The sequence below is a fragment of the Atractosteus spatula genome, chromosome 5, assembly GCF_055471065.1.
Source record: "Atractosteus spatula isolate fAtrSpa1 chromosome 5, fAtrSpa1.hap1, whole genome shotgun sequence".
Lineage (NCBI taxonomy): Eukaryota > Metazoa > Chordata > Actinopteri > Semionotiformes > Lepisosteidae > Atractosteus > Atractosteus spatula.
In genome coordinates, this window is record NC_142710.1 from 21544063 (window position 1) to 21557665 (window position 13603).

General features: G+C 40.0%; 1 protein-coding gene across 3 annotated transcripts in view; it reads left to right on the top strand.

The window, feature by feature from the left end:
* The window catches only part of ide (insulin-degrading enzyme), a 46679-nt gene that overhangs the window by 23075 nt on the left and 10001 nt on the right, over positions 1 to 13603 (top strand). For 2 of the 3 annotated variants that reach the window (XM_088915448.1, XM_088915445.1), the window contains exons 12-21: positions 3269 to 3371; positions 4067 to 4189; positions 4521 to 4603; positions 5664 to 5808; positions 8612 to 8722; positions 9145 to 9265; positions 10143 to 10234; positions 11553 to 11664; positions 12596 to 12763; positions 13074 to 13346. In XM_088915448.1, the coding sequence (XP_088771574.1) occupies positions 3269 to 3371; positions 4067 to 4189; positions 4521 to 4603; positions 5664 to 5808; positions 8612 to 8722; positions 9145 to 9265; positions 10143 to 10234; positions 11553 to 11664; positions 12596 to 12763; positions 13074 to 13346 (1331 nt within the window). Of the gene's footprint in view, positions 1 to 3268; positions 3372 to 4066; positions 4190 to 4520; positions 4604 to 5663; positions 5809 to 6523; positions 6669 to 8611; positions 8723 to 9144; positions 9266 to 10142; positions 10235 to 11552; positions 11665 to 12595; positions 12764 to 13073; positions 13347 to 13603 lie in introns of all 3 variants that reach the window. The other variant, XM_088915446.1, reaches the window with a different exon arrangement.

Below are 13603 nucleotides of genomic sequence, written 5' to 3' on the forward strand. Positions count from 1 at the left end.
ATATACTGTTGAATTAGGACCGCATAAATTCTTTCCCAGCCTTCTGATGAAAACAAAAGGAGGAAGCCAGTAAATTCAACTTGAGGAAAATGACCTGTGCTGTCCATATGGGGTACAGAGGGCACTTTACCCATTATGGAATCCCAGACCATGTGCTGTGCCCTCAAACTCAGCATAGTTTCCTATTTAATTCACCAACTCTTGTTCTTTCTCCAGTAGTTCCCAAGTAATGACAGTGGTTCTTAACTGCTTTCTGTCACATCCTTAAATTATGAAATAATGGAGTTTAAAAATGCTATATAGAATGTTTTGTGAGTTTATAGTTTACAGCTGTAGTTCTATAAAATGTATTTCTGTCAGATGGTTAAAGAATGTAGGAATGAAGCCATCACCCGTTGCTAAGATGGTATAATTGCAGTCATTTAAACAGGGTTTAAGTGACTGTTTTAGTGGCCAGTTTTAATCAGCCTGTGTAAAATCTACTCACAGCATTGCAAACGGTCCATTATTCTTCTGTTGCCATAATTAAGTCTGTTCTGTGATTGCTCGAGCAGAATGAAATAATGAACAAGGTTAATTAGAAGATAGAGCTACAGCTTTTTTTTGCTGTTGGTGGCTTCATTTAATTTCAATAATTTCAAACACATATTGTCAAGGGTTTAGCTGCCAGCCAGCACCTCAAGTTATTTTTTTTCTTAGTAATACTGTATTCAGCGACTTTTCTTAATGTAGGCCTACAGCATGTGCAGATTATACCTGCAAAGGACCATTAAGTAATCCCATTACTGAATGACTAAATTGGTGACCATGTTTTTGTTCAAATGCTGTGAAATGTGTCTGTTGGATGAGTTCTGAGATTATTGCCTGTAACATAAAATACAGCAACTTATCACATGAAGAGTGACAAAAGAAAAATTAACAACAACTAGAAGCACAATGGTGACTCTGATGAGCTTTATGGTAACTTTTTAGACATTCTCTGACATTCTGATTGAAGCATTTGTTAGAGTCCATTTACTTTGATAAAAAAATTACAGTGACTTAGAATCCCAGGAGTATTGGCTAGTAATACAATTGGCTTTTTAGTACAATTAGGATTTAAAACATACTTTCTGAGTAGCAGTGGAATTTTACATTGTTGCCAGTTTTGAAATGTTTAGCATGAAGGATTCCTACTGAGATCTATAGAGAAAGTGTGCTGCAGCTCTCATTGTACAATGACTGTGATCATAGCATTTTGCGTGATACTACTGAGAGATCCTTGCTGTTTTACGTGGGATAGTTCTCTTGAAAGCCGCTAGAGAAAAATAGCCCTTTCATCTGGCATGTTGAAGACACTAGAGTGGGAAAAACTATCCTGTTGTCAAAATAAGTGCTTGGATTCATCTACTCTAACAAGTTGTAGGCAATTGGGTTAGCTCTTTGATGTGATGATGACTACAAAACTGTATTTGAGGCTGTAATTTCATATCATACGTATATCACATGACGAATGAGAAAAGAGTGTTTAAAGCCTTACTAGAATGACTGTACCTGTCTGAAATTGTTGAGATCAGGGGTGCAGGGAGGGTCTGCTAATTCAGGGTCACAATTTCTTCTCATTCTATGTGGGCTCCTGTTTACAAAATTAACTAATGTGCCAGTTTAATTAATGCCGTTTTGGATAAAAGACCAAACCCCATCTCAGACCGGTCACCAGCTTATTAGGGTAAAAAATATAGGACTTCAGACCTTTCTTCCCAAAATTATTTGCTCAGATGTTGTACCAGCACTACAACAGCTTCTCATGTTGCCTGGTGTTACATTAGAGTTGCATTGAATGTGACAAGAAGAGCAGATGTGATCAGAGATGCGATCACATAAATAGAACCTGGGTTTTTGATCACTACCTTCCACACTGGACAAAAGATGACAGGAGATGCTGATTTGTTGCTGGGAACCTTTGAAAAAAAGTAAAATTGTCATCTTTTTCTGCAAATTCTTTGTGTAGAAGCTAGGCAGCAGAGTAAATTGATGACTGCTTCAGTGGCCCCCATTATAAAAGGATAATGCTGAAATGTAATTCATGAGTAAACTTCAAAGGAACTGAGTGTGCCTCATATATATATCTAGATTTAGAGTTGTTAACTAATATTGTGAAAGCATAAAATATAAAAGGTATTACTATAGTTGTTGCTAATATTAGAGTGAGTTTTACTTTATATCTCCTACAGACTACTCTATCAGTTATTTTGTTCACTGCTTGGAATGACAAAATGCTTTTCCACTTTGAATCATTCCATATTGTGGCTTTGAAGTGAATAGCACATACTTTTGTGAAATTCTTGTCATAATTAAGTGGATAGCTCTGGGCTTTTTATTATAGGTATGTCACTTAAGAGCACTAAAACATAGGGACTTAATAGGTGGAGTCAATTTTGCCATTGGAAGCACTTTTTATTGCTTATCCTCCAATGCACAATTTAAAGAACCCCCATAAAAAACACTGCATTCTGTAGACACCTGAAGAGAAAGTACGTTTCTGCAGGACGTTGTAGCTGTATGCTGTAGTTTCCCATAGCAGAAAAGCTGATGAGTTGTTCAAGCCAGACTCATGATTGATGTACTGGGGAGAGTGTGCGCCAGGGTGCAGCTTGCTCTTTGCCATACAGACATCCTGTAATGAGGCTATCGTCCATAAAATCATGGTGTGAATATTTAATCTGTGCTGCTGTCTAACTCTCTGTGGGTAGTGCAGTAAACAACATCTGGGCTGGTTCAGATGCCAACGGGGCAGGTAATTTGTAGTACGCCATATGAATTTCATACAGCATGGCCTGTGCCTGCACACTGAAGTCTCTGTTTGCAAAAGTACAGAGTGACAATCTAAGCAGACCTTTCTTCTCTTTACTACCCGGTTTATAAAGTGGAAAATGTAGAGAGCTCAATTTGAATAACCAAGCAGAAGGGAAAGCACTAAAATTAGTGAAGCTGACATGGATTACCTTGTGCTGAGCCAAAAGGAAAATTCAAGCATTTGCTTAGACTGCACAGTTTGACACGGCTTCTTCGCAAAACTTCTGCTGAAGTTTTGTGGTGAAGATGTGCCACTGTCACTGCACACAACTGGAATGTGGAATATTACACGCATTCAGCTTGGGTGTTTTGCCACTGCTTGGCAGAGATGAATAAAATTAGTAGTTTATATTTTGTTTCTTCAAAGATTGCATCCGCTGCCATTCATTCTCCAGCCTGTCTGTGCATGTGATGTTTAATCTTTATTTTGCAGAGTGGCAGTAGTGTCTAAATCCTTTGAAGGACAAACTGATAAAACGGAAGAATGGTATGGGACACAGTACAAACAGGAAGCCATCTCTGATGAGGTTATAAAGGTGAGCTGCGCATGGCACTCCAGAAACCCACTAAAACCCACTCACTTGCTTTCAAGAAGGCCAAGGATCTGTCCAAACACTTCTTTAAGAGACCTGCTGCCAGTTGTTTATTGCTTTGTGATAGTAGACTAGGTAACTGATTCTGGCATAACTGTTATTTCACAGTGCCCATATTAGAGTATATTGTCTCATGTCAAGTGTTAGAAACTTCATGGTGTTTTAGCTCCAAATATACTCCTACCACTTCTAAATCATATGAGCTAAGCCTTCCTTTTTTCAGGGCTGTAAAATAGACTTAAGCTGTTGCAGCCACAGTATTGAGGTTATGGAAGCTATTGAATGAAATATGAGGTAGTACAAAAGCAACAGTTTCATTTTTATGATTCAGCCCAGCAAACCTTAAATAGCTCGAATTAAATCTGAAAGAAACTCCTGGACTGGATTTTATCCCCAAAGTTAGCTGACTGAAAGACTCTTGGATTGCTTGCAAATAGAGTTTCTTCTGTTGATTTCATATTGGTGAGACTAATCCTTCTTCTGAATAAAAATGCTTATCCGTGGATGTTTTAGAAAAGAGACTTCTTTATAAGGTTAAAGTCTCTCTCCATGACACTAATTCTGGTCTTACATAATCCAAGCACGGGTACAGATTACCGGCAAGCGTTTTGTCAGTTGTTCTGCTTTGTGTATTTCAGAAATGGCAAAATGCAGACTTGAATGGAAAGTTCAAACTCCCCATGAAAAATGAGTTTATACCTACAAATTTTGAAATCTATCCCCTGGAAAAAGATGCTCCATCATATCCCACACTGATAAAGGTACTTATTGAATGTTTTATCAATGTTTTATGTTGATAAATATGTTTATGTTTTTTATGAGATAAAAAATAGTGTGTAAATAACCAGATACAACTGCTAGGTCATGTAATTCTGAAAAATAATTATTTTAAAAATCCAAGTTCTCATATAGAAATATTTGAAAGCATTTAAGATCATATTTAGTGCAGAATGACTAAGAGGATGTTGTTTTAAATCATTTATCATTCTCATTTTGACATCTGAGTAGGAATAAGCCTGTGAAAGAGAACAGCATACTGTATTTCATTTTATTACATTTACTGCACTTTTCACTGAAAAACGTTTCTTACAGGATACTGCCATGAGTAAAGTGTGGTTCAAACAGGACGACAAATTTTTCCTTCCAAAAGCCTGCCTCAACTTTGAGTTTTTCAGGTAGGAACTAATACTGAAATGAACAAATGTTTAAAACATTGTTTGAAACTTGGAATTGAGGTTTCTGTGCTGTTTAATTTATAACAAAGCCAACATACAGTTTGGGAAAGGAATTTGTATGCATCTCTCAAGCTCTTTCTGAACCGGTAGATCTGAAATAGTAACATTAAGAAATAGGATTTGAAGAAAGTGCAGTTCAGCTGCCAGACGATTCTCTTTTTTCATAAGCAAGAATTTGTCTGTTTGTGCTTAATTTAAAGCAAGTGTGAAATTGCCTTTAGACACGGACATTTATGGAAAATAATTGAAAGAAAAGATTGTTGCATTGACATTTTTTAAAAATATTTTTTCTGCTTCTGAGACGCTCTGAGTTACAAATCGTATTTTGATGCATTAAGGCATCAAAAGCCCAGAGCTATTTCATTTTGAAGTGGCATTTTGTTCAGTGCTTTCTCAATCTTGCAGTTTAAACCCTGGGAGACCTCAGATTGCTGGATCAATATTTATAAATAGAAGCAATTGAAGACTGCTGCTGCTGTGTCTTTCTTAAAGCAGTCAAAATACAAAATAACCCTCAGTCCCAGATTGTTACCTTTTTAATACCAACCATGGGCATCTCCAGTTTTCTGTGCTTATTAAACAAAGTTCATTTTCAAAACCAGAGAAACATGTAATCGCATTAAAAGTTTGACCTGTAACATAATTTTTCCCTGTTAATGCATATATTCTACAACTACATTTTGTTTTGTATTTTTTAAGCAGTAATATCTTCCCTTTTTCGAGCTCATAGCTTGATGGAAATTGTAAAAAATACTCATTTTGTTTTTAATGGTTCTTGTTACCCCTGTCCTGGTTTAAATGTTTGTAGTTTGTTTAGGTAATAGTATTATACGTAAAAATCCATTGATTATGTTTTGTCAGAGTGTATTGATATATTTACATTTCAATGGACATGCACTGTATGATTTTTTAATTTGTCATGACTTGTGGTTCAGCACCCTTGGGGTATTTATATCCCAAGGGAAAGTATGAGACTTTACTTGTGGCATTCTCTTTTCAGCCCATTTGCTTATGTGGATCCATTGCATTGTAATATGGCCTATTTGTACCTTGAGCTGCTCAAGGACTCTCTCAACGAGTATGCATATGCAGCTGAGTTAGCCGGCTTGAACTATGACCTGCAAAATACCATCTATGGGATGTATGTAAGTACCCAAATTCAAACAAACACCATAAACTAAGCATTCTCAACCGGTCTTTTCCTCATTAGGCTTTCTCCCTCAACCTCAACTGAAGAAGTAGTCGGTGGTGTCTCTTTTCCATTGTGGTTAAAGTGCCTATTAAATCATGTCCAGGTTTAGTCCCAGAGATGGTAAGTTGTGCTTCCCAGCGGGAGTGGGAAAGGGATTATGGGATTATTCATGGCATCACTCCAAAGAGTTGCCGGGAGAGGTCAGATGGAGGTTTTCTAAGGTTGTGAGATCTGCGGATCCTCCTCTGCCTTGATTCTCCTTTCCCTACAGGGCGACCGCCCAGTGAGGCAGAGATCGAACTGGACACTTCAGCCTGTGGTGAAAAACGAGTTGAAATGGCTTTAAGAGGATTTGTGCTACATAAGTCATTCAAGCTTTGAGTGATATGAACAAAGAAAATATACATGTAATGTGTTGCGGTTAGTCTGTAAACTGAGAACGAATCCAAATTCATTGCATAGAAATTGCAGTTTAGCCCAGAACAACGGAAAATGGAGACCTCACTACTTCTTTTGTAGACTTTTTCCCAGATCATTTTTTCCCCTCCATTGCGTCAAAAGCTGGTCATTAGGCTGCATATACATACTCTTCTGTCAGTCTCCTCATCCCACCATGTCCATGTTGGAGGTGTCAAACAAATCTCTCTCTCTTGTTTTCTTTTTGTTAGTCGCTACCTTTACGCAGACCCTGTCCATTGCAACATGACTTACCTGTTTCTCAGGTTATTGAAGGATGATTTAAAAGAGTATACATATGCAGCTCGCCTCTCAGGTTTGGTCTATGCCGTAGCGTCAGGAATGAATGCACTCCTTGTAAGTAGAAGTGGAGAGGGAAGGAGTTTGAGACATGAGTGTTAAGGATGCTCTTGCTGTCTGCCGTACTGTGTAGGGCTCCTGTCTTTATGCCCTTGGAAATTCTTTTGTTTGATGTTTTACAGATTACGGTCATGAAACAAGGCACTGGGATGGATAAGCGCTATTTAATTAGGCCTGGGATGAATATCATTTGTTTTTAAATGGGAAGTCAGATTAAGCCTTATCACCTTGGAGTTTCGATAAGTTGATGCTTATCAAAATCTTCCTGGGTGGTGTTGAGTAAAGCAGCTATATGACCTTGTCAGTCTGGAGGCTGGTGCCAATATAAAAGTTCTTTTCTAATACAGAAGGAACTTTGTTTTGTACTACAGTCTCCAGCAGTGGCACTGAGGGGGGAAGCATATCTGTAAAACAACAAATAAAAGATTATTGGCTCATGCCCTGTCTTTGACGTCACTACATGCTGCCTTGGGAATACGTTAAAAATTGAAAAGGCTAGCGTTTTGTCCATGGTTTGAGGTGCTCTCTTTCTTTTCTCTAACTTTTGTTCCTTACCCTTTTTGATCACACTTTAATTACTAAAATCTTACTTGAAGTTTCATGAAGAATACAGATCATAAGATATGTATATCTCCACACAGCAATGTTAGCTGAGAATACTAATGGCCTAGTTCTTCTAGCCTTTTATATTTATCAGCTAAAATTAGCTATATTTTTCTTTGAAGTAAAATGCTGCTATTTACAGATTGTTAAAACAAAACATTTTTAGAAGACCTGTTTTGAAGAAGAAAGAGGACATTTTAGTGTGTATACAGGCTAAAGGAAAAAATAGACGTTTTGTTGCCAAACACTCTTCAGTGAAGCCCTAGGTTTTGCATGTTTCATCCTGTGAACTGTAGTGAGTTGTTAAGTATTTTCATTGTACTAATCTGACTTGACATCTTGTTTACCTCTCAGCTTGGTGTGTGCAGTGTAATCAGATTTCTGGGTGTGCCAGTGTAACTCACAGGGGCAGCCAGGGGGCACTGTGTGTGCGACTGCTGCTGTTACTTTACTGTGTGAAAGGGAATGCAGGAATGTTAAAATAGAGAAGGTTACCATATATTTAATAGACTGCCTCACTATTTTATATTCAATGAAAATTATTATCAGTGGTAGTAGTAATAGTAGTAGTATGTGCAGACCCTACCAAATGAAAAATGAATTGATACCATGAAAAGAGCTATGCACCTAAATTAAAGAACATGAGAGGATTTGTGAGTGAGTAGTTTGAAAGAAGAACAGAGCATGGCACTCAGTCACTGGGTTCCTAAAGGTTTAATTTTCAAGGTGACTGTTTGCCTCAGCCAGTTACCTCAAGTTGTGCGGGCCCAGTGTTTAGGCCGAATTAGACAGTGTGGTGAAATAGGAGAGCCTGTCATCTGCTTGCACAGCTTGGGTACAGCGAGAAAAAGAGAAAGAGGCAAACAAACTCGTCTCTCCTCCTGTGCTGTAGGACACAAGATCGTGATGAATGGCGAATCATTTCTAAGGCCAGTCTCACTGCATTGTAATTGCTGGTGTACTCTGACAGTTTGCAGGGCCCTGGTTCAGCTGTCTCTTTGGTGTTGTGCTTGGTTTTTCACTGCGCAATTATTGGTGAGGGATTGAGCTTTATTGTTGAAGGTCTGCCGCTTGATTATGCATATAAATCAATCTGAATGCCTTTTGCGACTGGTACAGTCATCGTATACTGCTGCGTGAGCAATTTATTCTCTGATAGCAGTAGATAGCAGAAATCAGCCTGCTCGGAGCCTGCTGCAGCTTTCTGTAACCCCGGCCTCCCAGCCCCCTTCTCTGAAAGCTCAAGCTCCGCACTTGTGCAGTCCCGTGCAGCTGGATTGCCACCCCAGTGTGCCACATGTGTTCTCATCACCTCCCTCTTCCCCCCTGCAACACAGCTGTCTGTGAAGGGCTACAACGACAAGCAGCACATCTTGCTGAAGAAGATCATTGAGAAAATGGCCACCTTCGAGATCGATGAGAAACGGTTTGACATCATCAAAGAAGCGGTAAGCTCGTCTGCTGTTGCGTTTATACATAACCTTCCAGCTCATGCGCAAAATGCTTCTCTGTTCAGTTTGAGACAGCTCATGCCGCCATCCCAGAGGGGAAGTGCTTGGCATTCCAAGTTTAACATTGGGCACAGTACGTCCATCACAATAGATGTGCTTCTGTTGTTGCAAGAAAGGGCAACAGAAGGCCAATTGGCAAATACATAACTATATAAATATATGGATTTATTTGCAGGCCAAAGCATTAAATACTTACAAGCGTGGATTAGAAGAACGAGATAATGCTGGCAGAAATTTTAAAGTAAAACTACAGATGTTTTCACATGCCTGTTTGCAGCCTTTACACTTAAAAGTCTACCTTTTATAGGTGTTGATTTATGATGTACTGAAATTGTGTTTTGCTTCTTTCCTTCTCCAAGTACATGCGGTCGCTGAACAATTTCCGTGCTGAGCAGCCTCACCAGCATGCCATGTACTACCTGCGGCTGTTAATGACTGAGGTGGCCTGGACCAAAGATGAACTGAAGGAGGCACTAGATGGTAAAATACATTTTTCCCCACCCTTCGTAGTTACTGCTGACAGGGGGAGGAAGTGGAATGCTGGAAATTATTTCAAGAAAGTGGGGCTGTCTGGCAATCCCAGTTAGCGCCACTGAAAAATTCCAGTCTCTCTGAGCGGCTTCAGAAGATTGGCAGAGGTATCCCTGCGTGTCTGGGTTTTCCGAATTTGCTCACTGTGACTTACTGTTGAATATTTCTTTGCATTATGTTAATTACAGATGCTGAGAATCATTGCGAAGCAAGTCGCTTCATGCAGTCAAAATGCAATTTCCTACAAGATACCTGAACGGGTAGTTCTTTAAATTTTATGTGATCTTACCCAGCTACGAACTGAACACGGAAAACTTGAGTTTGCTGTTATATGAGAACAATCGAGTGATCCAGTATTGCCTAGGAAGTAATGGGTTGGTTCTCCTAGCTGTCGCCCACCTCACTTTGTACCCTGGACCCCTCTCTCTGCTCTGTTGGACTAATGTCTTTGACACTCAATCATCTGACAATGCCCAAGTGTTTTTTTTTTCCTGCAGTTCTCCAGAGAGCCAGTTTGTTTAGTTGCAGTTCTTCCGTCAGGCTTAACACTTCCTTCTGAATCTGGGTCAGACGCTGTGTGAATTCAAAGCAATGCAGTGGGTGCAGTGCCACAGCCCCATTGCCGTGTGTGTTGCAATGATAGAAGTGTCTCTGAGAAACGCCCCTGATAAAAGCTAATAAAACTTAAGAAGGGAAGGAGGGTTTCGATTTGAATTGTATTTTTTTAGAGATATGTATTTTTTTGCGGTGTGATGCGGACAGTAACGTGTCCATTGCTGTGAAAAGCGCTGTATGATTGATTCTGCTGTCTAAATATCTGTTGCAGATGTCACTCTCCCTCGCCTCAAGGCCTTTATACCTCAGCTGTTGTCACGGTTACACATTGAAGCGCTTCTCCATGGAAATATAACAAAACAGGTTGGTTTACTGTCTCTCCTTGAAGACGAGGAAGCTCGATGGAGTCTGTGCCTCTGTGTGTGCGTTATTGGTCACGCAGACTCTCACAGAGTCCACCAGGATGAGATATATTTTTATTCTCTCTTTCAATTCAGCAACAAGGACTTTATGCATCAGAGAGTCCTTTTATCATTCATGTGGGAATGTCGCGTAGGGTATAAACACAGGAGTCCGGATAAGATCTCTGGTGATCAGATCACTGTTTATGTAAGATCACAGCTGTCTTAAATGACCCCGGTTATCCTTGCTAATGAAGTGAATGTCACAGTCGGATTAAAAACCCTTTCTATAACTATTTCACTGTCACAGAGATATGGATGTGTACTGAAATGAGACAATGAGTGTACTTTAAGAAAAAAGCACAATATTTCTGACATTATTATTTGACATGCATTGCCTAAAGTTCTTTATTGTAGTTCCAAACTAACATTTCCTTCTTTTTATTTGTTTTGCACAGGGTGAGATGAGGAAATAGGAAAATAACACACATTTTCAGTTCTGGTCTCAAACACTATAAACAGTACTTACAGGCAGCTGATGGGGGAAACCTAGGATTTCAATATGTAATGATATATATACATAGGAGAATAATTTTGCTTATTTTTCTTAAATGTGTAAAAGACCTGCATTGAAAAACCTTAAAAGAAACCCTAGGTTTGTGGAGGTGGGGAGGGGTTTGAGTTATTGTTGTTCATGGCGGGGAAGTGTGTCACTGTTCTGTAATCAGATGGAGAGTCTGTAACAGGAGATGTTACAGCCATCAAGAATGCAGCAGTATGTTTGTTATAGCTATTTAATGAAACAATATGAAATGCAATTATGCCGAATGATGTCACTGTTGTTTGCTGGAGAGATGGCAAATTACTGGGCACCTGGGAGACCCATGCAGGTGTTTAGATTTTCTGTTGCTTAGGAAGTCGAGGATTGAGAAAAAAGTTTAAATGAAAAGTTTCCCTGATTTATTTTTTTTCTCCTACACCCCTGTTAATATCTGGGAGCATATGTGGAGTATTAAATAAAGGTATTTTCAAAAGGTAGGTACACTGAGCAAAACACACTTAAGTCTTCACATCCTGAAAGCGATGTAGAGAGATGTTGAACATTGTTATTTCAAGCATATGCTCCCTCTGATAGTTCTACATTACATATTTGGCAAGGAAACCTCACTGCGCTTCTGTGCTGCAGTTTCTGCTGTGTCAGAACAGATAGAAGGGCAGTTGAAAGTTATGGAAGCAGCAATGTCCTCTGAAGTGTTAACTACAAACTGCTTTCCTTTCAGTCTGCCATAGGCATGATGCAGATGGTTGAGGATACTCTTATTGAACACGCTCACACCAAGCCTCTCCTGCCCAGCCAACTTATTCGTTACAGAGAGGTTCAGGTTCCGGACAGTAAGTGGCGCCTTTCCGTACCCTCAGCTCTCCCTCATTCTCACAGTGCACCCCTGTGTCCAGGTCCATGTGCCACATATTCAAAACCGCTCGTCGGCCACATCATCACAGCCATGTAGTTCATCACAAATTCCAGCACAAGAGTCATTAGAATAAAAAAAAGCATGCCTGCTTCACAACTATGTGTACAGTCTAGTGGAGACAGTTTAATTGCAGTTTGTTATTTTGTTGTTCTGTTCCTCATCTGAGAATGATGTAAGAACCCACTTTGAACTGGGATTTTTTCAGTAATTTCTGCTGTCTAGGTACGTTCTGAAGATTAAGCATTCTGATTATCCAGGACTGAAACTTACTGGCGTACCTCATTAAAGATTAACAACGTTGACATTTCTGCACATTTGAGATTGCTTTCCAGCTGTAATTCAGGGAAACAAATCAAGAATGTGAGCACCTGCTATCGATTTGTACTAAGATTTCGGGTTACTATGAATGCATGTGCTGTATGTACTTAGATTTGCAATTGGATTACTTTTTTCTCCAGAGACTGCTTCTTCCTGATACACTGCCTATTGAGAGCTGCCGCAGTAAAGCTTGGTGCTGTAGTGTCTTCCGCTCTACCATATCATTGTCATTTTCATCTTCAGTTTCTGCCTCCATATATCTGAAACTTTGTATGACAGTGCTCCAAGAACCAATTATAAGTCTATGTTCTCATAGTGGAGAAATTAGATCACAGTGTCTAACACATTTTTTACATTGGCTGGACTAATCAAATCTTTTTATGGCTTCCTTCAGACTGCCTTCTTCTTTTGTTCTAGTTTACCATTTGTCTTCCAGTATCACACTTTCCATGTACCTTAAGTTATGCTTTAAATGATTCTGCTGATGAAGGAGAGTCTTTCATTTATTCATTTTTGGTGGCTGCTTTTAGGAGGGTGGTATGTGTATCAGCAGAGGAATGAAGTACACAACAACTGTGGCATTGAGATCTACTACCAGACAGACATGCAGAACACCCAAGAGAACATGCTGCTGGAGCTCTTCTGCCAGATCATCTCTGAGCCCTGCTTCAACACCCTGCGCACCAAGGAGCAGCTGGGTGAGCCTCTGCCTGCCTCTCTTGCCACCACATTGCAGACTCTGCAATACTCTTTATCCAGATTTCTTTCAAATCATGACATTGCATTAACTGTAGGTTGCAGAATCAAATTAGCCTAAGTTGCTGGGTGTGAGCTAACCTGGCACTTGTAAACCAAAAACCCCAGCTGGCCATGCCAAGTGTCTGTCATGTTTCGCAGGCAGCAGAGTGATGTCTGTCTTCTGGCTCTGAAGTTGCCGTTCTGTCACTGGGCCAAAATAAGAGCACCACATCTTGCCAGTACTCAACAGGTACTTCTGTAAATTCCCAGGGTACATCGTATTCAGTGGGCCCCGCAGAGCCAATGGTGTCCAGGGGCTGCGCTTCATTATCCAGTCAGAAAAGGCGCCCCACTACCTGGAGAGCCGCGTGGAGGCCTTCCTGAGGACCATGGAGAAGAATCTGGAGGAGATGAGCGAGGAGGCGTTCCAGAAACACATCCAGGCCCTGGCCATCCGCCGGCTCGACAAGCCCAAGAAACTGGCCGCTGAGTGTGCCAAGTACTGGGGAGAGATCATTTCACAACAGTACAACTTTGACAGAGGTGAGGCGCCAATACTGCTCGTGTGGCAATCTGTGCCAGACAGAATTCACCTGTTTTTCAAACCACTAGTACTTCAGTATTAGTTGCAAAACCTTTGCTCTGCTCTGTCCAGCATGACTAGTGAGCTATCTCCTCCCTTAGATCATAACAGTATTCTGTATTCTTTTCTTCCACTTTCTTCCACAACTCTGTGAGAATGTAAGTGGTATTTTCTTTTTTCCTCCTTGAAATGCAGTTTTCCAAATGAGATCTTCGTG